This window comes from Aspergillus thermomutatus (genome assembly GCF_002237265.1).
Source record: "Aspergillus thermomutatus strain HMR AF 39 chromosome Unknown NODE_31, whole genome shotgun sequence".
NCBI classification, from domain to species: domain Eukaryota; kingdom Fungi; phylum Ascomycota; class Eurotiomycetes; order Eurotiales; family Aspergillaceae; genus Aspergillus; species Aspergillus thermomutatus.
Genome location: NW_020798080.1, coordinates 86,604 through 112,963, shown reverse-complemented (window position 1 = coordinate 112,963; position 26,360 = coordinate 86,604). Strand labels below are relative to the sequence as shown.

The 26,360-nt window shown below is 50.8% G+C and overlaps 8 protein-coding genes across 8 annotated transcripts; 3 read left to right on the top strand and 5 right to left on the bottom strand.

The window, feature by feature from the left end:
• Positions 1 to 61: 61 nt before the first annotated feature.
• Positions 62 to 6,231, bottom strand: hir3 (putative transcriptional corepressor of histone genes (Hir3); the record flags this gene model as incomplete). Its single annotated transcript, XM_026761980.1, has 3 exons — positions 62 to 1,564; positions 1,619 to 1,841; positions 1,895 to 6,231. 3 exons carry the CDS (start codon positions 6,229 to 6,231, stop codon positions 62 to 64), a joined length of 6,063 nt encoding a protein of 2,020 aa, XP_026616987.1.
• Positions 6,232 to 6,664: 433 nt separating this feature from the next.
• Positions 6,665 to 9,146, top strand: CDV56_108284 (ChAPs family protein; the record flags this gene model as incomplete). The annotated part of the gene is made up of 7 exons (XM_026761903.1): positions 6,665 to 6,687; positions 6,785 to 6,914; positions 7,013 to 7,137; positions 7,193 to 7,473; positions 7,529 to 8,481; positions 8,539 to 8,913; positions 8,979 to 9,146. The coding sequence occupies 7 exons, from the start codon at positions 6,665 to 6,667 to the stop codon at positions 9,144 to 9,146; spliced, it is 2,055 nt and encodes a 684-aa protein (XP_026616986.1).
• A 511-nt stretch (positions 9,147 to 9,657) lies between these two features.
• Positions 9,658 to 10,385, bottom strand: CDV56_108249 (uncharacterized protein; the record flags this gene model as incomplete). Its single annotated transcript, XM_026761868.1, has 3 exons — positions 9,658 to 9,926; positions 9,982 to 10,097; positions 10,300 to 10,385. 3 exons carry the CDS (start codon positions 10,383 to 10,385, stop codon positions 9,658 to 9,660), a joined length of 471 nt encoding a protein of 156 aa, XP_026616985.1.
• Positions 10,386 to 11,679: 1,294 nt separating this feature from the next.
• Positions 11,680 to 13,931, bottom strand: CDV56_108154 (putative C6 transcription factor; the record flags this gene model as incomplete). The annotated part of the gene is made up of 4 exons (XM_026761773.1): positions 11,680 to 12,353; positions 12,406 to 13,484; positions 13,556 to 13,688; positions 13,808 to 13,931. 4 exons carry the CDS (start codon positions 13,929 to 13,931, stop codon positions 11,680 to 11,682), a joined length of 2,010 nt encoding a protein of 669 aa, XP_026616984.1.
• Positions 13,932 to 14,931: 1,000 nt separating this feature from the next.
• CDV56_108089 (SDR family oxidoreductase) lies at positions 14,932 to 15,888 on the top strand (the record flags this gene model as incomplete). The annotated part of the gene is made up of 1 exon (XM_026761708.1): positions 14,932 to 15,888. One exon carries the CDS (start codon positions 14,932 to 14,934, stop codon positions 15,886 to 15,888), a length of 957 nt encoding a protein of 318 aa, XP_026616983.1.
• Positions 15,889 to 16,133: 245 nt separating this feature from the next.
• On the bottom strand, positions 16,134 to 18,416 carry CDV56_108007 (DUF3292 domain-containing protein; the record flags this gene model as incomplete). The annotated part of the gene is made up of 5 exons (XM_026761626.1): positions 16,134 to 16,959; positions 17,014 to 17,241; positions 17,303 to 17,814; positions 17,873 to 18,040; positions 18,129 to 18,416. The coding sequence occupies 5 exons, from the start codon at positions 18,414 to 18,416 to the stop codon at positions 16,134 to 16,136; spliced, it is 2,022 nt and encodes a 673-aa protein (XP_026616982.1).
• Positions 18,417 to 19,018: 602 nt separating this feature from the next.
• MUS81 (crossover junction endonuclease MUS81) lies at positions 19,019 to 20,914 on the top strand (the record flags this gene model as incomplete). The annotated part of the gene is made up of 3 exons (XM_026761541.1): positions 19,019 to 19,110; positions 19,167 to 19,743; positions 19,790 to 20,914. 3 exons carry the CDS (start codon positions 19,019 to 19,021, stop codon positions 20,912 to 20,914), a joined length of 1,794 nt encoding a protein of 597 aa, XP_026616981.1.
• Positions 20,915 to 21,227: 313 nt separating this feature from the next.
• Positions 21,228 to 25,022, bottom strand: CDV56_107780 (putative copper resistance-associated P-type ATPase; the record flags this gene model as incomplete). The annotated part of the gene is made up of 1 exon (XM_026761399.1): positions 21,228 to 25,022. One exon carries the CDS (start codon positions 25,020 to 25,022, stop codon positions 21,228 to 21,230), a length of 3,795 nt encoding a protein of 1,264 aa, XP_026616980.1.
• Positions 25,023 to 26,360: the final 1,338 nt, after the last annotated feature.

The following is a 26,360-nucleotide window of genomic DNA, read 5'->3' as shown; positions in this document are numbered from 1 at the left end:
TACGTCACTCGCATACAACAACAGTTGAGCCAGGTAAGCGATCTTGCTGCGCAGACACTGCTCATGTCTCCATTGGCTCAGGTTCAGAAGCATTCTCCTTGGCCGGATCACCCTCGGTGACCTCAAGACCTTCAGCCCCATCTTCCATATCTTGCGCATCTTCTGTCTCCTCCCCATTACCTTCGCCTTCTTCTAGGCCTTCCTCGTCGCCATCATTTTCATCACGCTCAAGATCTGCTTCATCACCCTCTTCTCCTTCTTCACCTTCACCTTCTTCTACCGTGGTCTCGCCCTCCCCTTCGACTTCGCCCAGGTCAGCATCGCCATCCCCAACCTCATCTGCCGCGTCACCATCAATGCTGGCGGGGACGGACATTTCTGAATCAGGATCCGGCGAAATACGACCCCGTAGATTAGGGAAGAGCAGCTTGCGCTCCGAAGCGAGCTTCGACAGCTTCTCGTCATCAATCTCGCTAAGCTCACTCTCATCGTCGGCACTATCTTGTATGCTCTGGGGAATGTCGCTCTGCTGGCCCATTTCGAAACTGGTCTTGCTGGGCTGATTTCCGGAAGGCGCGGTAAGCTCAGATGTAGTAGGCGGCTCGGACTCCGCAGGCACCGTTACCTTTGCAGTCGGGGCGCGCGGGATGAGTTTGCGGTTGACGATTGTTTCGGCTCGCTTTTGGATGTCCCTTCGGGCGATGCCCTTGGTGCGGCCTCGCGGTGCGGGCGCTTCCGAGGGAGGGGCTGAGTTCGCGGGTGTTGGGGTGTCTGCGGCTCCATCGCTGGTCATGAGCAGGTGATCGACTTTCATTTTCTCTTTGTTTTCCTCGTTGGCTTGCTCGAGGACTTGGGGCAGGTTGATCTCGTAGAGGCGGGAGTAGAGGTCGGCGATCAGGTCTTCGAGCAAAGAGACCTTCATGAGGTTGTTGTTGAGCTTTTTCAGTTCAATAGCGTCGCGAAGTAGTTCCAGTAGAACTGAGCTTTCTGGTGCAAGCTGGGGGAGATTCTCCAGGCGAGCTGTGTTGGCGACGAATTCTTCCCATCCGATCGGTTTGAATACATTCTCCTCGTGTCCCTCGTTGATGCTGCCCGCTCTTCGAATGACCTTTGCATAGGTAAGGCAAACGTCCTCCCATAGCTTGGCGTGGTTGATGAAGTCACCTTGCTTCTTTCTCACGCGACGCAATAGCTGATCCAGATTGGCTCGGTCATTGAGTTGATCAAGCAGATTAACGAAGAAGTATACATATCGTGTAGTATAGACAAAATGTCTTCCAGGACGCTCGAACTCAGGCCTCCAGACCTGGATGGTCATAGTCTTCGTGAAGATCTGCTGCGTAAGTTCATTTTTGGCAGCAGCTGCTGAGACTGCGTCCTTGGTGTCGTCGTATGTAACGTGTGCAGCCCTTACAGCCATGCGATGATGCCAGTTCGATTTATCCGCATGCTTCAAGCGCCGGAGGACCTCTAGAATATATGGTTTCCATCCGGCCTTGTCTTCGGGAGGCTGGACTTTTCGAGCTAAGGGGGTGGCCATGAGAGTTTGGCTTCCTTCAGCTGGCTGAACAGGCGGTCAGTATGATTAAATCACGAGAAATGAGAAAGGCCACCCTACCGTTAATGTGCCCCGGTCGACTAGCTTATGGACGATCGAGACCAGTTTGTAATGAGGTTCAAAAATAGGATCCGAGCGCGAATCCTTGCGTTGAGGAAGTGTGTCGATGGCATCAAGTAGCGAATCCAAAAGATCATCAATGTTGATACGCTCAGCATTGCCTCTCACAGAATCATCACAACTGAACATCTTCCAGAGACATTTGCTCAACATGTAGTGATTCCTGCTTCACTGTTAGGATTGGGCTTGGCCCACGAATAGCTGATGGGTACTTACATCCAACTCTTGGGTTTGTCAATGGTTGCACGCTTGAGAAGGTAGCTTGCCAAGTTCCAAACGGAGTACAACCTCATCTCCTTGAAGGGTTGCCCTTGATACATTCGCTGGCTCTCTTCGTTACTGAAATGACGGGTAAAATCGGCAAGACTGAAGGCGGCCATGGAAAGAGGTTCGCGGGAAGAAGAGTAGAGCCGAATACCAAAATCGGTATAGAGCTCAGACAAAGTCGCTCTGGTTTCAGGAGTCGGCTCGGCGTTCCTGATTGCTGTCGCAACTGCCATTGCATAGCAGTGAATGGCGTTGCGTTGCCAAGTCACCAGCTCAGTTCGATTGTTGTTGATTTTGTCCGCAGACCAGGTAATATCTTCCTCCAACTTTGAGTCATAGGTCTGAGCAAGCCGGTACCAGGTCTCCCATCTTCCAGTACCATGTTCTAGATCCTGTCTGAAGAAGCTGATGGCTTCATCAAGATCAGTAGTCGGCACTGGATTCAGGCGCTTCTGAGAGCGGAACTTAGTCAGAGCTGCATGACCCAAGAGGAAATACCACCCATTTTGGGCAATGACCGCGCTCTCAGTAGGTACTGGGATCAGCGGGAGATCCACAACACCTCGAACTGCGCGGAAGAGTTCAGTTGGATTGATCGGTGACTTCAGGTAAGCCGACAGGATACGCTTGTTGTATGTGAGAGGCGGTGACGATTTTGTCGTTCCAATGGCTTGCTGTATCTTCTCAATTGTGGATTTCAACTCGGACTTTGACAAGTCCTTGATACTCAACCGTTTCGCCAATTTCATGACAAAATCAATCATCTTGATAGCCGTTGAGCGATCCAGCTTTTCCGGCGGACACTCATGCTCAAACAAGAAGATCCCAGAGGGAGACAAATTGATGCCGTAAAGGTCCCAAAGAATCTGGCAGATCTCAGACTCGTAGTCTTCCTTCGTCTCCAAGTTGAAGAATTCAGCCTTCATCAACTTGAGGAATTGCTTGTTGGATCGTTTACACATCTTACGAACGCCAAGCGCATTGTGCACAGAGCGTAGGAAGAGGATACGGTCTTCGAGAGGAGATTCGAAGAGGTCCCCATTCTGGGTAATGGCTTCTTTGAGGAGCGTGTATTGTAAGATCCAACAGCGAACCTCCATCTCCCTTAGCTTCTCCGTGAAGTTTCCCAAAGATTTAGATAACGAACCGCGCACAGTGGACGATGGTGTTTGCCCGACACGGACGGAGTCTTCGTAAAGTGCAAAGCTGTGCAGAAGATTTGTCAAAATCGTCAAGGCTGACATGGAGGATCTCAGATGCTCCATATCAAGACACTCGTACGCTTTGTCAGATTGCTGAAGCACCAGTGTCACCAGCTTGATTAGAATGCGGTCAAGAGATTTGAGCCATCGAATCAGCGTTATTTCTCGGTGTTCATTACTTTCTTCGAGATAGGAACTGCCAAGGAGTTCCTGAATTATCGTCTCGACACTGCGTAGGTAGCATGAGACCACTTTAGGGGGATAGTCGATCGCCTGATAGGCATCCTGAAGTCTTTGCCACAAGAACAGTTTGAGCAACGCATCCCCTCGATCCAAGAATGAGCGCATCTCCTTAAGCTGTACCATTGGCTGTGAGAGTGGCTGATCATTTGATTTGCTCTCTTCGACAATTTCAACAGATGAGGGCTCTATAATCGGTTCAATTGTTTCAATGAGTTCGACAGGATCCTCCGAACCAGGGGTGAAAATCTTCATAAAAAAGTCCATGGAGTTCAATTTTGAGATTTCCTGGTCGATCGCATCCGCTGACAACTCAGGCATCATCGCATTGTTCATAAGATGGATCTCCGGAATGCTCATGCGATTCAAAATTTCTTTCAACTCTTGGAGACATAGCAGTACGTGCTCACGATGAACATCTGGCGCCATATTGGAATGAAAAGTCGACGCCCATATATGGCGAAGAACAATGGTGTTTTGGCTATCCTTGTTTGATGGGCCATTGTCCAGATAGTGACTCAAAGCTGTCCTTGCAAGCATGCTCCATCTCATCAGACGATCCCCTTGCAGAAGTCTTGTGTCCTGGTCGACCTCACTGTGGGGATTATTAATGGAGGCATAAACGTCGAGGTGAATCTCGAAAATTGCCTGGCTCATCTCCAAGTATGCGAAATGTTCACGGGTATACTTAAATGGCGCTGCGGGAGTATGGCTGAGTATTTGATGTTCAGTCTGCTCGGCCTGTTCAAGCATTCTTCTGTAGATGTACTCGTCGTCCCGTATCAATATTTGGACTACTTTTTCTTTGAGCATGTCCGGCCACTGAAACGCTACATAAGCTGACTCCATGATTGGCCATTTTTTGGCGCGCGAGTTCTTCCGCACGGAGGACTTCCCATTCACCGGCATCAGAAGGAGTTTGAGCCAGGCGAAGACTACTTCATGAAGGTGGAGCCATTCGTCGTTGACACCCTTCAAGAATTTGCTCAGACCCTTGTCGTCAGTAAAGCTGGGCTTGAGTCCGGGCTTGCGAGCAGACTTCCTCGAATGCTCCAGGAAAATGGCCAAGCCAGATTTGTCCATGGCTTTCATATCCTGGAAGGTCGATGAAGTATCGTTTTGCAGCATTGCTTGAGATTTTGCTTCGTCCCAGTTTTTGACGATACTGTCCAGATCCCGATAGAGCACATGTACCGCTGATGTAGGCTGATTGCTCGATAATTCCAGGGCGGATTTCGAACAGTTGGCTGAAGCTTGTCTCCGCATTTCATCAACACTCTCCAGCTTGTCGACTCCAACTTTGGACAGCAGAGGCCCGACCGTGCCAAACATCCATTCGTCGGCCTCAACGTAAGTCTGCAAGCGATCCTCGAAATATTTGTTCTGATCGAAAGAAACCTCATCAGACTGCAGCGAAGTTTCTGCGTTTGATTCTCGGAGGCGAGTTCTTCTGCTCTTGGTCCTTACAGGTTCAGCCTGGTAGTCCTCATTCGCAGCGGACGCAGACGACCTCTTCCGACCAGCACTTGATGGGTTAGGATCGACTTCATCAATATTTGGGACGTCCTGCAAAGTGGCAGCATTATGTTGCCGCGCCGATTGATTCTCAAGAGATTCCATAAGCTGCTTCTCAGCTCGTTGATCTATGGAGGATTGATCATCAGCCTGCTCGGAAATCGAACCAGGCCCCTGAGACTTTTTGGGCGTCTTAGCTGCTGCGCTTTGAGTATTGTATTCTGCTATATCGACATCCTGTTTTGGCATGTGATGAGCGGATTCGTCGTCCTCCACACGGCAAGACTGATCCTGATCTGCGACTTCTCCAGCGGTCGAAGATTGTAACTCTGCGGTGGGGTCTGGCACCGAGAAGCTGATTGAGGTTCCAGGGCCAAATTTTGTTGCATCGACCTCCATGTCAATGAGAGCTTGGAGGATGGATTCGCCGACAGCAGCCCATGTATGGGATGCAGGTGTCATTTGATAACGGGACGCATGAAGGGCTAGGGGATTTCTGGAAGAATCTTCATCTTTCACATGACTGGGGAGAGCCGGAAGATAAGGATACGGATCCCTTTGACGTTCGAGGAACTTGAGAAGGGCCTTCTTTGGTTTCTTCAGTGGAACCTGAGAGACGGATACATTGTCGTCGAGCGCCTGCAGAGTCTCCCGAAGCTGGCCTTCGGCGAAAGTCTCGTCCAAGCCTAGCTGATCTGTCCGAACTTCTAAGCGGTTTTCGTCGTCTGCGAGAACGCTTTCTAAGCAGTATCGAGCCAGTCTGTAGCTGTGCAGAGCGCTAGATAGTCTCGCGCTTCGTCTCCAAAGATTGAGATCGGTGTCATCGCGTTCCAAAGCTTCGGCAAAGGAAGCCAAAGCGGCGCGCGTACTCTTGTGCACTTTGGATAGAATCTCCTGCGCTTTGTCAGAAGTACTGGGGTTCTCTTGCAAAAAAGCTTGCACAGAATCAAGCGTAAATTGCCCATGGTTTTTATAGGACAAATAAATCGTCTGTAACAGAGTGCTAGATGTCGAATCCGTGACATTGAAATCTGCAAACGTCTCTGCTGCGCCGATTGTTGCGACGTCCTCATCGAGATGTCCCTCAGAGTCCTGTAGAGCAGATCTCTTATAGTCGGAAATCGATTCGGGATGTTTGAAGATCTCCGAATTGAGGAGAGCTTCGTAGGCCTCCGCAGCTTGGGCATAAAATTGTGGACCCTGCGAGTGTAGCTTGAGGGCGTTTTGATAGAGCTTCAAAGCTTCTTCAATCTGGATCTCCTTTGTATCATCAACCTCTTCTTCGACTGCCTCGTCAGGCTCAATATTCAACGCCACCCAGCTCGACATGATGGCGTCTATGCGGCCCGCCAAATGGTCCCTGACACCTGTGATGAACGGGCTATGATAGACAACATTTCAGACTGATGATTTCAGCCTCAGAACAAGGAAGCTTTTGAAGCTCAGTTGTGAGGGTCGAGATAAGATGGAAGTGGTTTAATTGGCGACACGCATCACGCGTTTACGGGGAATCGAATTTCCCGAAGTAGGATAGCCTGGGTGCCTGAGTACCCAGGCCCCTATTTTCCAGGCGCCCGCTGGAAAGATATGGGGCTGATCGGCGTCCTTTTGTTACGGATTACGACGACTGGGAATAATCACCGAACCTGCAGCTCATCTGCAATTAATGCGCCATCTATATCTGAAAGACAGTTAAGCCGCGTATCACTTCCACTGTCAGAGTTCGCCCATAGCCGGAATTAACTGCGCTCCTGCAAGCGCCATGGTTGCGCCAGCTGTTCCTGAGTATGTTGCTACCCCCTCATTTTACGTGTTCCTGAGGAGAGGCTTGCTACCTACGCCAGCGCCATTGGTTTGCGATTGACCCCTAACGTGCTTCTAGGATATACGAAGAGGATGACATCTTTGCCGCTGTCGATGCGCGAACGGAGTCGCTTCAGAATCTACGAGAATTAGGTCCTCCAGACTTGGTATACTTGGTCAAGCAGCCGAAGACCAATGCAAACCGGCAGGTACGTTTGGTCGCAGAAGCCTGGTTCTAATAGTGTGACGACTTAGTAGACGGTGTGATATCAATTGCAGTGGACTAACTAGACTATAATGTTCATAGACTGGAGTTTACCATCATGTCACCGGCGTCGATGCCTCGTCCTCCGCCAGTCTGGCCGCCTACGTAAACACGCTTACCTTTTCGCCTCTGGATAAGACACACAAGGTGGTTTCTGGAATCTACTGGTCAGAAGTTTGATTGAATGGAGCAATGGTTCTGTCATGGTTAACGTTTGCGCAGCTGTTACAATGCCTTCTCTCATCTCGATATGCGAGTCGAAGTGAAGATACCAGGAAGTCTGGAGAGCTATTGCATCGATGAGCGAGGCGATAAGCGTGTTGCTACCGAAGCCCTGTGGCTTGAGACGTTCCTCTGCGGGGTACTGAGAGCGTATTCTTACGCGGACGACGGTAGCGGTGATGCCATCAGAAAAATCGTTGGAGTTCGACGATTCAACCCGGTAACCAACACGGAGATGGAGCATAAGTTCATGGATGCTGCAGAGAGACTATTCTTCCTGGGTGCGCTGTCTTGGCAATTCTTTGGAGACGGAGGTAAGCTGACAAGCACGTATAGGGAGGCAGCTCAGCTCCGATCCAGAAACCCAAGTACCAAGTACCGTCAGCAACCATCTCACAGCAGGTCTGCTCAAGTACATCCAAACAACCGGCCGCTATACCTCGGGGGTGAATCTGTTTGAGAAGCTTCGCACGCGAGATGTAGAGGTTTCGTCGCTGTTGGCAAGGGTTCTGTTAATGGCAGACGAAGAAGTACAGGCTGTACGGTTGATGTTTGATGCTTTGCAAGACGTGCCAATGGACTATTCACTACTTGACTGCCAAGCAGCGTTCTGTATGAGCAAGGGAGAAGGTGAATTGGCCCTGGAATGCGCGAAACGTGCTGTGACGGCAGCACCGAGCGAATTCAGCACCTGGGCTCGGCTGGCCGAGGTGTACGTATCACTCGAGCAATGGGACTTGGCGCTCCTTACCCTGAACTCGTGTCCCATGTTCACATATCAAGACAAGGACACGCCTCGAATGCCCCAGCCGTCGCGCATCATGCTTCCTATTCTTGCAGAGAGCATATTGGATGAAATCGACGAGGGACAACCTAAACAAGGAGACCCTCACGACTATATTCATCCATCGCTGAGAAAACTGCACGCTGCATCATACCAAGGCACATTTTTGAAGGCCTACAACCTGCTGACAAAGATTGCCGCATCGATCGGCTGGGACCAGCTACTCAAGATTCGCAGCGAGGTCTTCGTCATGGAAGAGGAGTACCGAGTTGAGCGCCAGCACTCCACATCGAAACCTGGTAAAGCTGGCTCTGTCGCTGAGACCCAGACTGCTGAGACCAATGGTGACGGTGAGAATGGAGATGGCTCTGGAGCCGAGGATGAGGATTCATTGGCCGAGACTGCAGCCAACGGCAATGGAGAGAACGAAGAGCAAGTAGAAAGTTCTATTGAGAAACCAGAGCAATCGATGGCATCAGAGGTCGTCAAGTCAGGCAACGATGATGTAAGTCCATATACCTCTTTGTCACTTTTTGTTTGGATTCTGATCTTGAGTTCCTAGGCCGACCCGTCGCATTCTTCGTACACACAATTCAAGAACAAGCGTTTGTGCGAGCGCTGGCTAGATAACCTCTTCATGGTCTTGTACGAAGATCTGCGCATCTACACCATCTGGCGCACGGAGATGGCTCAATTCCGCCAGCAAGCGATCGAGTACAAGAAGTCGGCGACCGAATGGGAGATTCTGGGCGAACTTGCCGAGCGTCTGCATCACTTCGACGAAGCGATCGAAGCCTATCAACACTGCCTGTCTGTTCGGTTCTCGCCTAAGGCCATGCGCGGAATCCTGAAGTTGTATGAAAACCGAAACGACACGCGAGGCATGCTAGGCTCCCTGATTCGGCTTATTGCATGGCAATATCGCTGGTACTCCGAGGTATGTTTCTGCTTTGAAGTCTGCTAGTGCAGATCGGACCGAACAAGCACTAACTGTGTATGCAGTTCTCTCCCGAGTTACTCTACCTCATCCGCAAACTCATTGAGGACGAAGGAGCCGTCAAGGTGCGCAGCATCGTGCAGGCGACGAATCTGCCACAACCTGTCCTCGATCTCACACACCAATACTGCCAGCTCTGCGCGACATTTCGCAGCAGCGGAAGCGATGGCTAAACCTGAAATTCACACTGCGACGCGAATGTCCAACGATATACCTCGTCGTCTTAGCCACAGTATACATATCCCCACGTATAGCGAATAAAGCAGCTCCGCCTTCAGGGTGGCTATGTAATTCTCAGAAAGTAACCAGTCTGAGAGGGTAGAGGCAGTTTAAATAATATGAGTAGGAATTTCATATACTTACCTATTATTCAGCTAGGGACTGGTCCATGGACAGTGAGTGTTTAGCAAATTACTTTCCACATTGTGGATGCTAGTCCCGGCAACCAGTGCAGTGCTTTCGTTGCAAATCAGAAAACATCGATAGAATAACAATCTCCCGTACATCCACTTCAGACCTTGTAGTTTTCTAGTAATTGAATCATACATCGCATCGACATCATAATAGATGTTCAAATCTCAAATTCAACTCATCGTATCAATCCAGATATATAGTTATCCCAAATCTGCCCTGAAAACAGTATCCGCTCACCAGAAGCCTATCACGACAGTAGGAGGATGAAAACTACTCCTCATCCTCCTCCCCAACGTCGACCTCAGGCTCCCGGGGAACAGTGCTACCCTTAGCCTTGGCCGCCGCCGCCGCAGGACCGCTGGTTTTGGCGGTGGCATCGGGTTCTTCTTCTTCTGGTTCGCCGTCTCCGTCTTCTTCTTCGTCCTCGTCCTCATCGCCGTTGGCGGGGACGCCGTTGCCGTTCTCTCTGACCTCGTCTTCCTCCTCCTCCTCTTCGGCGTCACCGGCGGGAACTGTCTTTCTTCGCTTGGAGGGACGAGCTGAGGATGAAGGATGTTAGATGCGAGGAAGGAGTATGGGCAGAGAAGAAAATACCTTTGTCCCTGGCGGGTGCTTCCTCTACCTCTTCTTCTCCTTCCTCTTCGAACTCCTCTTCTTCTTCGCTACCCTCTTCTTCTTCTTCGCTTTCGCCTATTTCGGAGTCTTCGTATCTAGAGCGGGGAAGTGTGAGTTAGCTTTTCTGTCCTAGTGAACGATGACACAACAATAAGTGAAGTGGATGAGCCTCGATGACGCGTGACGATGCAACACCCCAGATGCGACGAGTCTCGTTCATGCGCGTGGCGCAGAGCGTGCGAAAAGTGTAGCGGTAGCTGGAAGCGTACAACAGCAACAGAAATGTGTGAGACTTACTCTTCTTCCTCTTCGCTCTCGTCGCTAGGAAGCGCCTGGAGTTCTTCCTCCTCCTCGGCTTCTTGCTTTCTCTTACGGGTGGACATGGTGGCTTAGGATGAATAAGCGCTTATGCAAAGAGAGAAAGGCCGGCCGGGTCAATGGCAGAGAGGTATGGATGTGGAAAGGAAGATTTTGGTTAACCGGAGGCGCCGGGTATGACAGAAGAGACAGAGACTACTTGAGAGGAAAGGAGAGGATAGAGGGATGGGGAGGGAGGAAGAGGAAATTATAGAGGGAAAGGCTGAGGAGAAGGGGAGGGCGCAGGACAGGGCAGGGCAGGGTAGGGAGGTCTACCTAGCTACTACGGCTAGCGATTAGGTGGTAGCAAAATCCTCAGGACCAGGTCCTGCCCCAAGGGGGAGGGGGAACGGAATGAGCGACCATTACTTCAGCGACAGGAGGAGGAGAAGCGAGAGGGGGGAAAGACAAGAGTCGCCGGTCAGAGGCCAGCCGAAAGGAGCAGCGCGAGCTGGGGAAAGCTAAGCAGGACTGTAGGTAGGAGCAGGAGCAGCAGCACAGAGACGGACGCAGGAGGGAAGAGAGCTGAAGCTGCGGCTTGTTCTCTTGGGACCTCCATGGAGTATGTGACGACGTCGGCTTTAGGCCCAGACAGTGTGGATAACTCGATAAAGGCGTCCGGCCAATGGTTTCTCGTCATCAGTGCGTGTGCATTGTGCACCTAGGATGATGCTCAACTTGGAGCCCTTTCGCAGGCATCCTTGTTCTTACCATTAGCCTTTCTGACTGTGCTAAGATATGAAGAACAAGGTCGAGATTGTTCTGTAAGGCCAAGAGCTCTGTCCTATAAGGCCTATTTCAGAAAGAATAAATGCAAAAACACTGGATGACATTAATGGAATAGAGTCGTGGTTGTAGTACGATGGATGGAAGGATTGTCTGGAAACAGAAACAGAGGAGGACACAGCAAGGTTTAGCGTGGATATAAGAGGGCAGTGCGTGGATATAGAGTAAGCAGGGCATAATGTAAGCAGGAATAATGATGATGTCAGTAAGTACACCTCACGTACGGTAATTTTACAGGACACAACCATGGAAATTTCAAGCAGCAGCAGCTTCTCCGGATCTAGCCTGATCCGGATGCTCGCACGGACCATCCACCCAGGCACAAAACATCCTGCTGGGGATAAGCGTGTCTGACTGCCTGAGAGTGTCATGCAGGGGGGTTGCGGTATTTCCATGACAAAGCGTCAAGGGTCAACATTCAACATTCCCGCATCTTGTCAAAATTCGATATTATATATACATACTCCCTTATGTCAGATGAACCCGATCATAAAACACGACCTGTTTTCCAGGGTATCAAGAACAAAGGACAGATTATTGCGCCAGAAATTCAAAATTGGCCATGCTGGGATCAAGCAGATTCTCGTCTAACCCAAAGCCATACGTGCCAACCATGTCGTAGATGAGGTCCGGTGGTGGAAATCCCTGGGCCATGGCATTCGCACCGCCTGGTACCTCATCCTCAGGTCGGTCAACAGCTCCCGCACCTCCCACGGGGAGTCCTCCCGCGTTGGCAGGTCGGCCTGCCTGCCATGCAGTTTCCCATGAATCGAAACGCTCTAGCATCTTGCTAAGGCCGCGCGCAATGTGTCTTGTGAGATGCCTTTCACCAGCGGAGACACAGTTCATCAACTCGATGACTCGCTCCACCAGACGGCGCACCTGGCGGCCGTCGATACTGAGGTAGGCTGAGTTCCAGTTAACGGCCACCTTGAGCAGGAAGACCGCGGAAAAAGTGACCATAGTATGGGTGAAAATAGGGACGCCCACAATGGCATCTCGGATATCCTGTTCCTCCAATACCATATTCAGGCAGGCCATGGCGGACGAAATGGCGATGTTAGCCGATTCTTTCCGGTCCATGGAGAAGACCGGGGTATTTGACGGTGACAGCGCGCGAAGAGAGAGCGAATTCAGCTGAAATTTTGCAAAATGGTAATGCAGGACCACTCCTTTTGATGGATACGTCCTGACGTATGGACTATCGGCTACACCGCGAGAATTAGATAGTGCTGTGAGAATGATGGCGCACTGTCTTACCTGATCGTGGTTGCCATAGTAGGCGCCATTGATCAACCGCAACGTTGTAAACCCTCAGTTGGCCAAAATCTTCCTCCGTAAGTGCTTGTTCCGTATCGCTTCCAAACATTCGATAGGCCTCCGTGAGGATCATGAACAAGGCCACTTGTGCCAGCAGTCGAATGTCGCCAGGGACGACCATCGGTGACTGGAGGAAGGTCTCATAATTCTTGATCGAGACATCTTCATGTATGACGGGCGGTCGGCCATAGGCGATGCTGAAATGATGGTCGCAGACGTATAGTAGGTACCATAATTGTGCACGCTCATACTGATCATTATGACCGCGGATCATCCGCTGGTAGCTCTGGTGGAGACCCAGCTCCGTTGCTATTCGGACAGCATGACCAGAAAGCTTCCAGCTTAGCTCGGACAGCCAGAAGGCACCGATGCAGAGACCACGAATGTCGTCCAGAGTGTGAGCCCGCGTCAGAGACATGCTGGACACGAGGGAGACGTACTCGCTGTAGCATCGATTCAACGTCTCGTTGCGATTGGGAATGTGAAGGGCAGCGACAGTGAGAACAGCCGCAGACAGCAGTGTTGAGGCTCGTCTCACAGAGGTCAGATCTCGATGTACGAGGATGATTCCTCCCCAGAGAAGCTGGTTCATCGTCCGACTGAAGTATGCGAAGAGTTCCTCGGCCTCGTGGAGAGAAATCAGCCCCCGCGATATGAAATCCTCCTCCAGTAGGGTCAGCTTCGGTTTCTCCACAGTATTGTTTCGTAAGTTTCGTAGTTTCGTGACTTCGTAAAGGCTGCGCATAGGGGCCGGCACCAGCTCCGGGCCCTGCAGGTCCGGCTCCTGTGAAGGTTCTCGAGTGACATCCATCACAGCACCGGGGGCACTCTCTCCTCGACTCGGTTGTGAGTTGTCTATTGAAGCACGATGACCGTTCGTATGAGAAGCAACTGGGCTGGGTCCGGTCTGAGGGTCGCCTGCAGCATAGGTGGGGAGTTCTGGAAGTCCGCTCTGTCGGAGAAGGTCTCGCACAGCCGCTTGGAGCTGGTGAATCGCGGAAGCAGCTTGCGATTTCCATCTTGACGATAAGCCGTCAGCATATCGACGAATTCATAGAAAAGCCAAAAAATACACGTCAAGAAAACATACATTCCATCGTCATCAACAAACTTCTGCGAGAAGTCATTGACTACACACTTGATGCCGCTTCGTGTGCATTTGGTGCAGCTCGTTTCGCCCGGTTTGAACTCGCACTTGATCTTATGTCGTTTGCACTCCGCACCTGCACGTTCCGAATATCAGCTGGAGGCTCCACTTGCGATGTAGAGAGTTGTTCCGCCATCCTTGCATCTCTGCATCCTTGCCACAAGGCGCTCAGAAGGCCGAGTCGGAGATACTCACAAGCACGGGCTTTGGAGATTCTCGGAGGAGGTCGAGCGTCGAGAACGGAGGAACCGCGATCATATCGTCTTGGAGACTCGAGACCGACATCAGAAGACGATCGCTTTAGATCGGATCGATCCATGATTAATTGGTTGCCTGTTGACTGGGAAGACTAATCGGGGATGCTCCGGTACTATGCAACAAACCGTTGCTGACTCGCGACTTCGAGCAGTGCGATCAGCCGTCGGAATCGGAGCGATCTATAGACCTGCCTATGATGATTAATGGTATGCAAGTTGTTGTCCGTAATATTTGGCATTGACATGAGAAGAGAAGATGGGTCGGATGAGTCGAAAGAGGCGCGAGTGAAAGGCGTGGGGGAGAACAGAAGAAAGTGGGAGGGACAAGAGCAAGATTTGACCCCGCCCGAGTTGGAGTCGAAGTGCCTAAACACAGAGAGAAGATGGCTAATTTTAGCCAGCAATATGGCACGAAGATAGAGACTATGATGGTGATAGCTTATTGAGCTCTTGCAAGCTTTCTCTATCTTAGAATATCTCGATATGCGACGGACATGCATCGAATTCAAAACAATCGAAGACCTGGAGAAGCTACATTCTGGGGTCAAAACCTGGGGTACTAGATATGATATAGAGCACTTTCACAGCCATTCTTCTGCGAACACACCCATCATCCATCACCATTAACGGCATTCTATCGGTGGTCCTTGTGTATCAGCAAAGTTTTCTGGTCGATTTCTCCAAATGCAAGCCCCTCATACAAAGGACCATGCTGTCGCACCACACCAAGAATGGATCGCATTCGCTTCCCTCGCACTCTTGCCTCACCACTTTCTCAAGTTGGAAAAATACTGAATCATATCCGAAAAGTTCCACAAGTGATGCTGGCTCCATATCACGGACGATCTACGCTCTCTCTCAACTTCAATCAGTCTCAACGACATCACGGCTCAAGTCCGGCTGCGGAGAAGGGAATCACCTCGGACTTGATGCGAATGCGGAGACCCCAGTCACCCCACTACACATCCAGATAAGTTGATGCGATCACTCTTCACAGGTGCGATATCGTCCATTTTAGTTGGCAAATCCCTAATCTTGCTCGATCAAGTACCCAGACTCAATATGCAAATCCTCATCACAGGCGCCGCCGGCTTTATCGGCCAATTGCTCGCAAAAGAGCTCCTCAATGACCCCTCCTACCACCTCACACTGACCGATATCCACGAGCCCCCCGTCCCCAAGGGCGTCAAATACCCGCAAAATGCAAAGACGATCAAATCCGACCTACTCGGCGGCGCAGAGACAGTAGTAGATAAATGCCTCGACGCGGTCTTCGCCTTCCACGGCATCATGTCCTCCGGCTCCGAAGCCAACTTCGACCTCGGAATGAGCGTCAACGTCGACGCGACTCGCACCCTCCTCGAGGCCCTCCGCAGAACCTGCCCCGGTGTCCGGTTCATCTACTCATCCAGCCAAGCCGTCTACGGCCGACCGCTTCCCGACGTGGTCGATGACAGCGTCACCCCCACGCCGCAGGGTTCCTACGGCGCCGAGAAGCTGATCTGCGAGACTCTTGTTAACGAGTACACAAGGCGCGGCTTCGTCACGGGTTTCACGCTCCGGTTTCCCACGATCTCGGTGCGCCCGGGACAACCGACTGCGGCGGCATCCTCGTTCCTCTCGGGGATGATCCGGGAGCCGTTGGCGGGGAAGGAGTGTGTGATTCCGGTTGAGGATCGATCGTTCAAGTCCTGGCTCTGTTCGCCGCGGACGCTCGTGCAGAATCTTGTCCTTACGCTGTCGTTGCCGAGTGATGCTTTGCCTCCGCATATCCGGTCGATCAATGTACCTGGTATCTGCGTCACGGTTCAGGAAATGATGGATGCGCTGGAGAAGGTGGGCGGGAAGGATAAGCTGGCGCTTCTGAAGGAGAAGGAGGATCCAACGCTTCGGCCGATTCTGGACTCGTGGCCTACGAGATTTGATAATTCTCAGGCTATTGCACTGGGATTCAAGCGTGACTCGTCGTTTGAGCAAGCCGTTAGAGATTATTATGAGCAGGAGGTATTGCAGAAATGAGGGTATCCGTATAACTGGAGACTTCGATTGCCAAATAACAATGCATGTATTTAAACTTGTACAGAGCTACTAGAAGATTGACACGTACAATTTTGAGTATACTCCAAATGGAAAGGATGTACACAGCAAAAAATCAGATTATAATATGAATATGAAACAAGAGGTTATAAAAGCTTCAGTCTAGTCTTCCGTCCACCGGTACAGTTGGGGGTCTGGAGATCATTCCAGGACCATCATTTCCAAACCTAGGAGTATCTCAGCAAATGTAGGATGATGATTAAAAGTTTTTCCCAAACCTGTCCGTCAATGGCAACCAAGCGGTTGAACAGTTCGTTTCGAGTACTCATAGCTGTAAGCTGATAGGAATCGTGCGGATGCTTCCCCGTAAGGATCAAACCATCCACAACTTCCTTGCTGCCTACAGCCCAGCCAGCAACCAATTTCCCCTTCCAACCCATCCCGCCGATCTTGCGCATTTCTTGGATTTCGGTGACTGGCATTGTGAAGAGCACTGTGCCCTTCTTTCTACTATCCAGTCTGTAATCGCCCTGCGTGACAGTCGGGTCTGTTGTGAAGTATAGTAGCGGCGGTTGCTGGGAGGAGTCAATCACCACAGTGCCTCGTTTACCCTTGTACCTTGCGTCGAACTCCACAGGGCCGTAGGGCAAAGTCTCTTGGCCTTTCTTGCGTAGGATACCGAGATGATTCTTTGCATGAATTGACCCTGCTTCGGCGCGAACCCGGTCAACGGCCAGCTTGGTCTCAATCCCTGTCGCTGTGGTGCCCTTGAAGAAGCCGATTATTCTGGCACCAAAGTTCTTTTTCTTAGGCTTTTCGGCTTCGTGAAGCTCTGGTGCTGCAACTTGTTTCGGCTCAGGAGCCGCAGCTCGGTTGATTTCCTCGTCGGTAGCCCCCAAGGTCAGCTGATCGTGGTGGATCGAGGCGGGCCTTGACGGAGCTTTGTGGAGAGAGCTTGAAGGGGGCGGCGGCAAGGGCGCGGCATTTGATTCACCAATGCGAAGAAGTGTGAGCGTAAGCTGAGCATTAGTGGGGATTCCTTTCAGGAGAGAACTTATACGTAGTCAGCGAACGGTCAGTCCTGTGTCTCTGATGACTCGCACATACTTTTGCAATTCGAGAAGCTTCTGCCAATGCGGGAATTCATGGTTCAAGTAGCTCATGAGATGTTGGAGAACTGGATCCCCGAAAAAGACAAACCCAAGAAGAAAAGTGCTCGACTTGACGAATACGTAGCTTGAAGTCAGTAATGACCCTAGAAATCCGGCTGCGAGCACGCTGGAGAGGCGAAGGCAAGGGGTTACGGCCGAGAAAGGTGGTGTTGGTGAGAGAGCACTGCAGCCAAAACGTCAGAACCATGGGGCGTCTACTATCTATCATGAAACCCGACGCTTACTTGCCAAACCTCTCGTATGTATCAATGATATCACTGAGCACCCGCATTGCCATATTTGCGCCGTTCAACACGGTGTCCTTCATAGGTTGCCTGGTCTTGTCGTGAGTATCGGCTGGGACTTCTCCACCAGCAGCAGCTTGTGCATCGGCTGTCTTGGAGACAATATCCGTCGCGTCGGGAACTGAAGATTCCATAGGAGCATCTTCGGGTGTGCCTTGATCATGTTTGCCGGCAGCACTTCCCACGGCAACAGTGGCAACGCTAGTGATCAAATTACTTGCTTCTTGCTCGGCTGCTTCACCTCTATATTTCTCTGGAGCCCCAGTCACACTGTCATGAGAACCGAGCACTCCCGCCTTGGGTTTCTGCACTCCGCCAGTCGATTTATCGACCAGCGCGAGAGGTGCAGGAGGGAACAGGATCTTCCGAGATCGAGGGCAGACAACCAGAACAAGCATTGTACCAAAGATCACGGGAACGAGGAGATCAAAAAGCCAGGCTACGGAGTATACCTGTAGATATTGTTCAGTCTTCACTGGCCACTCGCCACAGTCTTGGACTTGAGCATACTGCGCAAAAGGCTGACGTTCGCCGAGGCTCTCTCCATGAGCGAAGCCTAGCGATGTGCTTAACAAGTCTGGTCAAGCCGATAACCACAGTTGTATAGAATCTCTCCAGGGTAGCCCTCAGCTTGTCTGGGGAGAAATTCTCATATTCTGCCCGATTGAGATCCAGCCTCTGTAATGGGGTGTTCGGAACAGCTTTGACACAATAGATTTGCTGCACTTGTCAGCACTCCCTTTCGAGGGCTCGAAAGCAAGCATACCTTATTGAAGCGTCGGATTAGCATCCAGAGATCCTCGTTCGACAATCCCGTCACAATCCTCTCCTCGATTTCGTCAGATTCTCCCCAGCCAATGTCCGAGACATCGTTGGTGACTCCAGCTTTCTGAGCCAGCCCTTTGGCCTCTTCCTCAGGCTCTACCTGAGAAAGTACATGACTGTCAGTTGGGCCTTGATTTTCTTCTTGGTTCTTTTCATCTTCGCGTAGACTCTTGTCGAGCCCCGCCGATATAGGCTCCGGCGCGCGGAGTGACTCTGGTGCATCAGACATTGTATTTAGCACAGAGTAAAGAAGCGTATCAACCCGAGACACATTGCATTCAACAGATCAATTAATTTACATCATGGAGGCGCATTCTCATCTTTTATGTCTGCATGTGCTTTGGTAGGTTTCCTGTTGCGGGACCATCGACGTCATCTTCTCCAGTTATCTTGTTGTTGAACCACCAAAGAGATCTGGAGTCCCTGGGTCCGTGTCTAGAGCTCGTAAGATCATAAGCATAAGGTACGATGGATAGATCAACATCGCTCAAGACTTGTTGTTCAGATCCACAAAAAACACCAAAAGTGGCATGGCATCAATTCTTGCAGCCTGAGGTTCGCCAAGTTAAAACTCCAAAGAGGGAAAGCCCCAGCAGCGGAAGGCAAGCTATCGATCATGTGACTAAATCCAGGGTTTGCCACACTTGCGCCACACAAACAACGCCACATATCTCCCTCATCTTGCCAAAAGTGGAAATACACGTCAAATCCATCAAAAAAGCGTTTATCAGACTCATTTCACAGAGAGTTCTATGATAGCAGCACGTCACTGATCTCTCTGAGTCCATGATGAATATTCAATGAACAAATTGCCCGTAGACGGAAGGGAGCATGAGTGAGACCTGTGCGAATCCCCTGCTCCTGGGGTGGATCAAAGAATGGCTAGATGAGGCTCGCGAACGCAACAGCAAAGGCGTCACAGTGTCAGTATCTTCATTGGACAATTTTTCTTCAATGAGACAAGCTCATACATTGCCAGATACAAGAAAGCTTATGAGTCGATGAAGGCTTGTCCGCTTGTCTTTCAACATCCATCCGAGGCACAACAGCTGAACGGACTTGGGCCGAAGCTATGTGAGCGTTTGACGGAGAAACTGAAGGCGTACTGTGAAGAAAATGGACTACCAATGCCCGAACATCCTCACAAGGCAGCAGCTAGCAAAAGAACTTCCGATGGGGGTGTTACCGACGATCAGCCAGCGAAGAAACCACGGAAAGCAAAACCATATGTGCCTTCTCTGCGCTCCGGTCCCTATGCGCTACTCTTAGGTCTAGCAACACTGGATGAGAACGCATCTCAAGGATTGACGAAAGCTCAGTTGATCGAGAAGGCTCAGCCACATTGCGACAGTTCTTTCACAGTCCCTCCCGACCCTTCCAAATTCTACACCGCTTGGAATTCGATGAAGACACTTCTTCAAAAGGAGCTTGTTTACGACCATGGGCGCCCCCTCCGCAGGTATGCGCTAACTGAGGAGGGTTGGGAAGTTGCGAAGAGAATCAAAAAGACTTTGCCCGGAGCCGATCAAAATACGTTGACTTTCAGGCATCAAACAGTAAGGGACGACAGTAACAGGTGAAGCAGAAATCTAACATCGACAGGACACGATATCGATCGAACAAGACGTCTCGAGTACTTATGTTCAGAGCAATACAAGCGCCAATGCTGGCCCGAGGCTTAGGGATAACAACGATATCGTTGTTCCGGAATTTCTACGCGAAGATGAGGACAATGAAGACATTCAAATACAAGACAACGATCGAGCAAGAGATCCTATTGATGATATCAGTATCGAACCTATCGCACTTCCTGCCAATAGTTTTACAGTCCAGCTGGTACTGGACACGCGCGAAGTTCGATCATCCAAAGACCGTGACTACATTGCCAATGAGCTAAGCAAGAAGGGCATTACCCCCGAAGTACGTTCCCTGGAACTGGGAGATGCAATGTGGGTTGCCAGATGCAATGACCCTGCTTTCCTTTCACAATACGGCGAGGAATGCAACGAGGTGATGCTGGATTGGATCGTGGAGCGAAAAAGGATGAACGACCTCCTCGGTTCTATCAAAGACGGGCGATTCCACGAACAAAAATTTCGTCTCCGTCGCTCCGGCATCAAGAACGTCATCTACCTAATCGAAGAGTTCGCCATTACCCACGATGTCGGCAGTGCCAGCGCCATGAAATATCAGGAAATGATGACATCCGCCATCGCCTCGACGCAGGTCGTTAACGGCTACTTCGTCAAGCAGACGCGGAATCTCGACGATACGATCCGCTATCTGGCTCGGATGACATTTCTCCTACAGAAGATGTACTGCTTTTCGCCACCCACACATACTCTCAGCCTGATCCCAAGTCGACAATTGTCTTCCGCTCAATCCTATCTCACAACACTTGAGCGACTCCGAGCTCAAGATCCATCAGTGACATACTCCGTCACCTTCTCTACATTCTCCGCTCTTACCTCCAAATCCGATATCCTGTCTCTCCGCGACGTCTTTCTGAAGATGCTTATGTGCACGAGGGGCGTGACAGGCGAGAAGGCCATTGAAATCCAAAAACGATGGTCCACTCCGCGAGAGTTCATCGAAGCGTTCGAGAAACTGGACGCGAAGGGTCGAGAAGATATGGTCTTTGAGCGGACAAAGACATTGGTTGGCCGTAAGAAGATGGGCAAAGTGCTCAGTAAGAAGATTGCCGACATTTGGGGTATGGACGGATAGCCCTGGGCGAAGTGGCTGTTCTACAGGTCGCTTCACTGGTGTCTAGGATGATAGGTTTTTACTGTTACTATCTGCTGTAGTGCAAGCGTTCATAATCTGAGAAGCCTTTTTGTTTGATGCTCATGATCTCCAAATTAATAAAATCAAATATCTCGAATTAGGGGTATGATACGAATGACAACTTCGATACAACAAACATAGGATATCCATTACTATTTACTAGTCAGTTGCAATCGTGACTATCACCAAGAAAATTCCAAACCAATAACCAACGCCAGCCTGTGACATGATGAAAGCTCTCCAACTAACTCATTCAACATCTAGACAGACCAAGCACCTTTCTGATCGTCTGCCCATCAATCGCGAGAGCAAGACTGCTGCTGATAACCGAAATACTGCTCAACGCCATGGCCAGCGCTGCCCAAACCGGACTAAGCCTCCAATGCTCATTGAGGATGACCATCTCGCCGTCCATCACCATATGCTTCTGCCCACTGACGATGGGATAGAGCACGCCCGCAGCAACAGGCACAAGGCAGAGATTATACACGACCGCCCAGCCAAAGTTCATCCTGACGCGGTTGAAGACGCGACGGCTGAGGAGGACCAGCTGGAGAATAGTATCCAGCTCGGAGTTGAGGAGGATGAAGCTAGCCGAGTTCATGGCGACGTCGGAGCCGGACGCCATGGCGACACTGACGTCGGCGGCTGCGAGGGCGGGCGAGTCGTTTACGCCGTCGCCAACGAAGGCGACAATCGATCGCGCGCTGGATCGGTTCGTTTGACTTTCGGCTTCGTCTTCACTTCGGACGGGGTACAGACCATCCTGGACCTTGCGGACAAAGTCCGCTTTGCCGGCTGGCATGACGTTGGCCATCACATGAGACCGCGAGATGCCGACCATGTCCGCGACGGCGTAGGCGGTGGTTAGGTTGTCACCCGTGCACATGAAGACGTCGACTTGCCGCTTGCGGAGCTGAGAGATGACTTCTGAGGCGTTTGGGCGGATGGAGTCAGTTGTGGCAAAGACAATGGCGGGGGTGAACGAGGGTTTGTCTGTGGAAGTTGGCTCGATTTTGCGGACTGAGAGGATCGCAGTGGATTTTCCTGCGGACTGGTACTCCTTAAGCAGACTGGAAAGACGGGAAGTGTCTACTGCAGAAGCAAGGCTCTGGAGAAGAGCCTCGTTGCCGATCGCGGCTTCATAGACCACTGTCGTCGAGGAGTGTGATGCAGAATTTTCAATTGACACGGTGAAGGTGCCCGTCATGCCTTGTCCGAATTTTTCTTCAACGTCGGAGGCTACGACGGTAATTTCAGAACGCCCCTTGCAAAACGCAGAAACCGCTTGAGCGATTGGGTGATTGCTGCTTTCCTCCAGCTGCTGAGCAAGCTTCCAGGCGACTCGAATCTGCTCAGCGTCCGTGACAAGAACTTCATGATCAGACACCTTCAAACTACCACCCTCTGTAAGAGTGCCAGTCTTGTCGAAGATAATCGCGTTCAGGCGGCTCGCTTCTTGAAACGCCTCTCCTCCGCCCTTGACGAGGATACCGTGTCTGGCAGCCAACCCACCGCCCACGAAGAGCGCCGTAGGGGCAGCAAGTGCTAACCCACATGGGCAGGCAACCACGAACACAGCAATTGCAAACTCTAGACTCCAAAAGGTCCAGCCACCCCGTGCGACGTCAAGGTAGTCTGCAGGTAATGCTCCAGAAAGCCCAAGAGAGAGCCAGATGATAAATGTGAGGATTGCTATGAGAGTGATCACAGGCACGAAATGCGATGTGAGTAAGTCCGCAACCCTTTCCAGAGGAGCTCGTCTGCTCTGTCCCTCGCGGACCACGCTGATGATCTGGTCCAACATGGACGAGCCGCCGAGGGCAGTAATCTTGATTTTCACGGGTTGGCCGACATTCACAGATCCCGTGTAAACTTGGTCGCTCGCTGATTTCTGCACCGGCTTGGATTCTCCAGTCAAGGAACTCTCATCGAACTGGTAGGCATTCTGACCAATGATGATACCGTCTGCAGGAGGGGAAGCGCCGTGAGGGATGCTGACAACGTCCCCAATCTCGAGCAAATCAACCGCAATCCGCTGTTGACTCTCAAGCGAGTATGGTTCCCCAGACTCAGTCTGCTCGGTAGGGGAGGACTTTTCAACCAATATTGCTTCAGAGGGCCTGAGCTTTCCAAGAGACGCAACTGCATCCCCTGTCCGCGCCTTGCTGTAAGCTTCCATGAATCTACCAGCGAGGATGAACAATGTCAGAAACACGACGGAGTCAAAATATGTTGTGCTGTGATTGCTGGTGGACGTGTTTGCGACAGCGTCCATGATGAGAACAGCCAACGACGACACGTATGCCACTGTGGTGCCGGCGGAAATCAGAAGATTCATGCTGCCAAAGCGATAGAACCTTCGCAGGATTGGAGCACGGCTTCCTGGTCGCCAAAGTGAATAGATCTCTTTCATGGCTCGTACATGGAAAATGTCTGTACCATAAAACATGACTGGTGTGGTCATGATGAAGAGGGCCCACTCCAACCGGGAGACACTTCCAGCCCACATTGGCTGCTCTAAATATTTCCTGACCCCGTTGTTCGACGACACAAGGCTCATAAAGACGATACCAATCAAGAAAGTTGGGATTGCCACCAGCAAAACGAAGGTAAAGCGCATCAACAGTCGGCGACGTTCGTGCAGCTGCATGGCGCGAGATCGATCTTCGAGACTGGGAGGATGAAAGACAGACGCCTGAAAAGCATCATGCGCTGACTCAATGGCCTGAAGGATGGCCCGGATTGTCAACGAAGGAGGCCCAGGCGTATACGAAACTTTCAGCACAGGGTTGTGGAGGGACAATGTTCGTTCGAATTCAACGTCGGGAAACATCTTCAAAGTGTTGAAGACCAGATTCGGACAATGGTGGCAAAACATGCCATCTACGCGAATAGAGACCGTCCGTTTCTGGTTCTTATCCTCTTCACTGTTCATGACCACAGGCTGAATGTTGTCGAGAGAAGCATCATAACCTAGGTCATCAATTTTCTCCAAAATGGCATCGACATTTTCCCGCCCCACGAACTGAACTCTGCCACTGTGAGCCAGAAGATTCACGGAGACTTCAATCACAAAGGGCAATTCTTCGAGCCCTCGGGTGATGGCCGCAGAACAGGAACCACAGGTCATTCCACCAATGGCAATTACGGCGAGGTAAGTTGAAGGTGAAGGTGCGGTTGCAACGACCCGTTTGACTTCGTCCACAGAAGCTTCAAAACCAATGTCTTCTATCAAGTCAACAATCTTGTCAATGTTTGTTTGAGGACCAGTGTAGAGCAGCGTTGCACTATTGGTGAGAAGATTGACGGTCACCTCACGGACAAAGTCGAGCTGTTGGACTTCTTTTGTAATAGTATTGACGCATGACACACAACTCATCCCACCAATGCTTAGACGAGCATTAAACTCTTTATTACCTGGCGAATGCACCTGCTGGGTGTCACTCCCGATGGCTGAGGAACTCGCAACTGCTAGAGACTTTCGAGGAACAAGACTCTCGATGTCAGACGAGTCCCGGGCGCCGGCAGATTGGTGAGTGGGGTATCGGGTTTTGGCATCAGTCGAAGGAGTCGCAGCAGCAGCTTCTGATGTATTCGCAGCTTCTGTCGGTCGCTTGAGTTCTTCTTTCCTGCAAGCATCGCAATTGACAATATGCCGCCTGTTTTCGAAAGCCGAGGCGGACGCAGGACCATGAAGGGCAGAGAAGAATCCTGATTCCCGGGGAAGCCATGAGGTCGTATCAAGATCAGATATTACCGCGCCGTCGTGATCGTATGTGGTAACATGATGGACTTCGAAGGCCGCTTGAATGAGGGCCGTGGCTAAGCCTGATGGCTTCGTGTCTAAGCTGTGCAGCACGCGGACTTCATGGGTCAAGATAGAAACTGCGATGTTTTCCACTCCTGATTCTTCCGAGAGAACCTCACTGATGTATGCGACGCAGGAAGAGCAATGCACATTGCTAACGAAAAACAAGCTTTTGAGGCAACGTGCATCCGACCCCGCAGGGGATGAAGAGGCAAGAGTCCTCGCTTCCGTAGGCATGGCCATCGGTGCCAAAATTCAGAGAAAGAGGTATGCTTCAACACAGAAGACCTGAAGGGCACGCTGAAAGGAAAATTGTCAGAAGGCGATAGCCCAGGTTGAGTACGGTTAAGCTGCCTCAGATGGGGCGATGGCGAGTCGGTAAAGGCAGCAGCAGTCAACCAAGATTCCTGTTTATACAATTGCAATTCCGACGGATCCTGCACAAGCTGTGTCCTGTCAAGGATGATGAGAGTATGCAGTATTAAGAGAAAAGGGCATGAATGATACTGAGTGCAGCAGCTTCGGAACAGGGAATCGCGATGCTTTTAAAGCGCGACTGATGACAAATGACAGTCAAAGGGTCTTTGGAAATACATTCTCTTCATCGTTAATATACATATACAATTTGTCGTAGATGAATGCAATAGAAGCGAGGCGAAAATGCGGGTTTTACGCGTAGTCATCCGGAACCTCCAGTGTGTGGTTCTCAAGATACACTAAATCACGCACAAATCTCGCATCGAGACGGGAGGTCCACATATGATTGACTCGCGGCATACCACAACGCAAGGGTAGCGTCAGCCTGGAATCTCCTGGATTACCTGGCCTTAGCCAAACACATGTGATGGTGTTTTCATTGGCCTTGAAATGGTATCTCGTGGACATTGTGCAGTCGTGATGTTAATCTTTGGTGACGGAACGGAATCAACGGACTAGGAAAGTGCCAAAGTGGCGAATGTCTATCGATTCTGGGGAAGAACCGCTTTGGTACCGACAAGCTGATCTGATAATGATTAGATCTGCTATATGATGCCCATAGTATAAGTTCTGACAAGTCTTGGAAGGAAAATAGATGACGCTGATGACTGGCCAAGCTATAAGCCGTCAGTCTTCGCTTTGAGTCCTGTAAGTGAGATCTCTTCTTTGTTAGTAGAGCGTACACACTCCTTGAAATCTAGAGATTAGAATCAATCACAATTAAAAAATGGAATGAGAAGGTAATTGCCGTGACAGATGAACGGCTGCTGATGGAACTGCGGGTAATAATGATTCCATCGAAATGTCTCTCGCTCCGAGATTCGAACAGCCGCTGCCCAAGGCACCTACCCCACGTGATAATCCCACTGGGCCACCGTGACTGATCCGGACAAAATTTGACGCGTGCAGATTTGCCCCCCAGCGATTCTCGTGTTCTCCTCATCGTTCTCATCATCTTCATCAGCCACCGAGAGACTTCCTTCATCCTTATTCTTCATTTGTTACTGCGGGTTACGGCCGGTAGCTGTTGCTCTGTTGCTCTTTCGTCCGATAATTCGAAAAATCTTCCATATCCTATCGACTTTTGTTCTTGGTTAA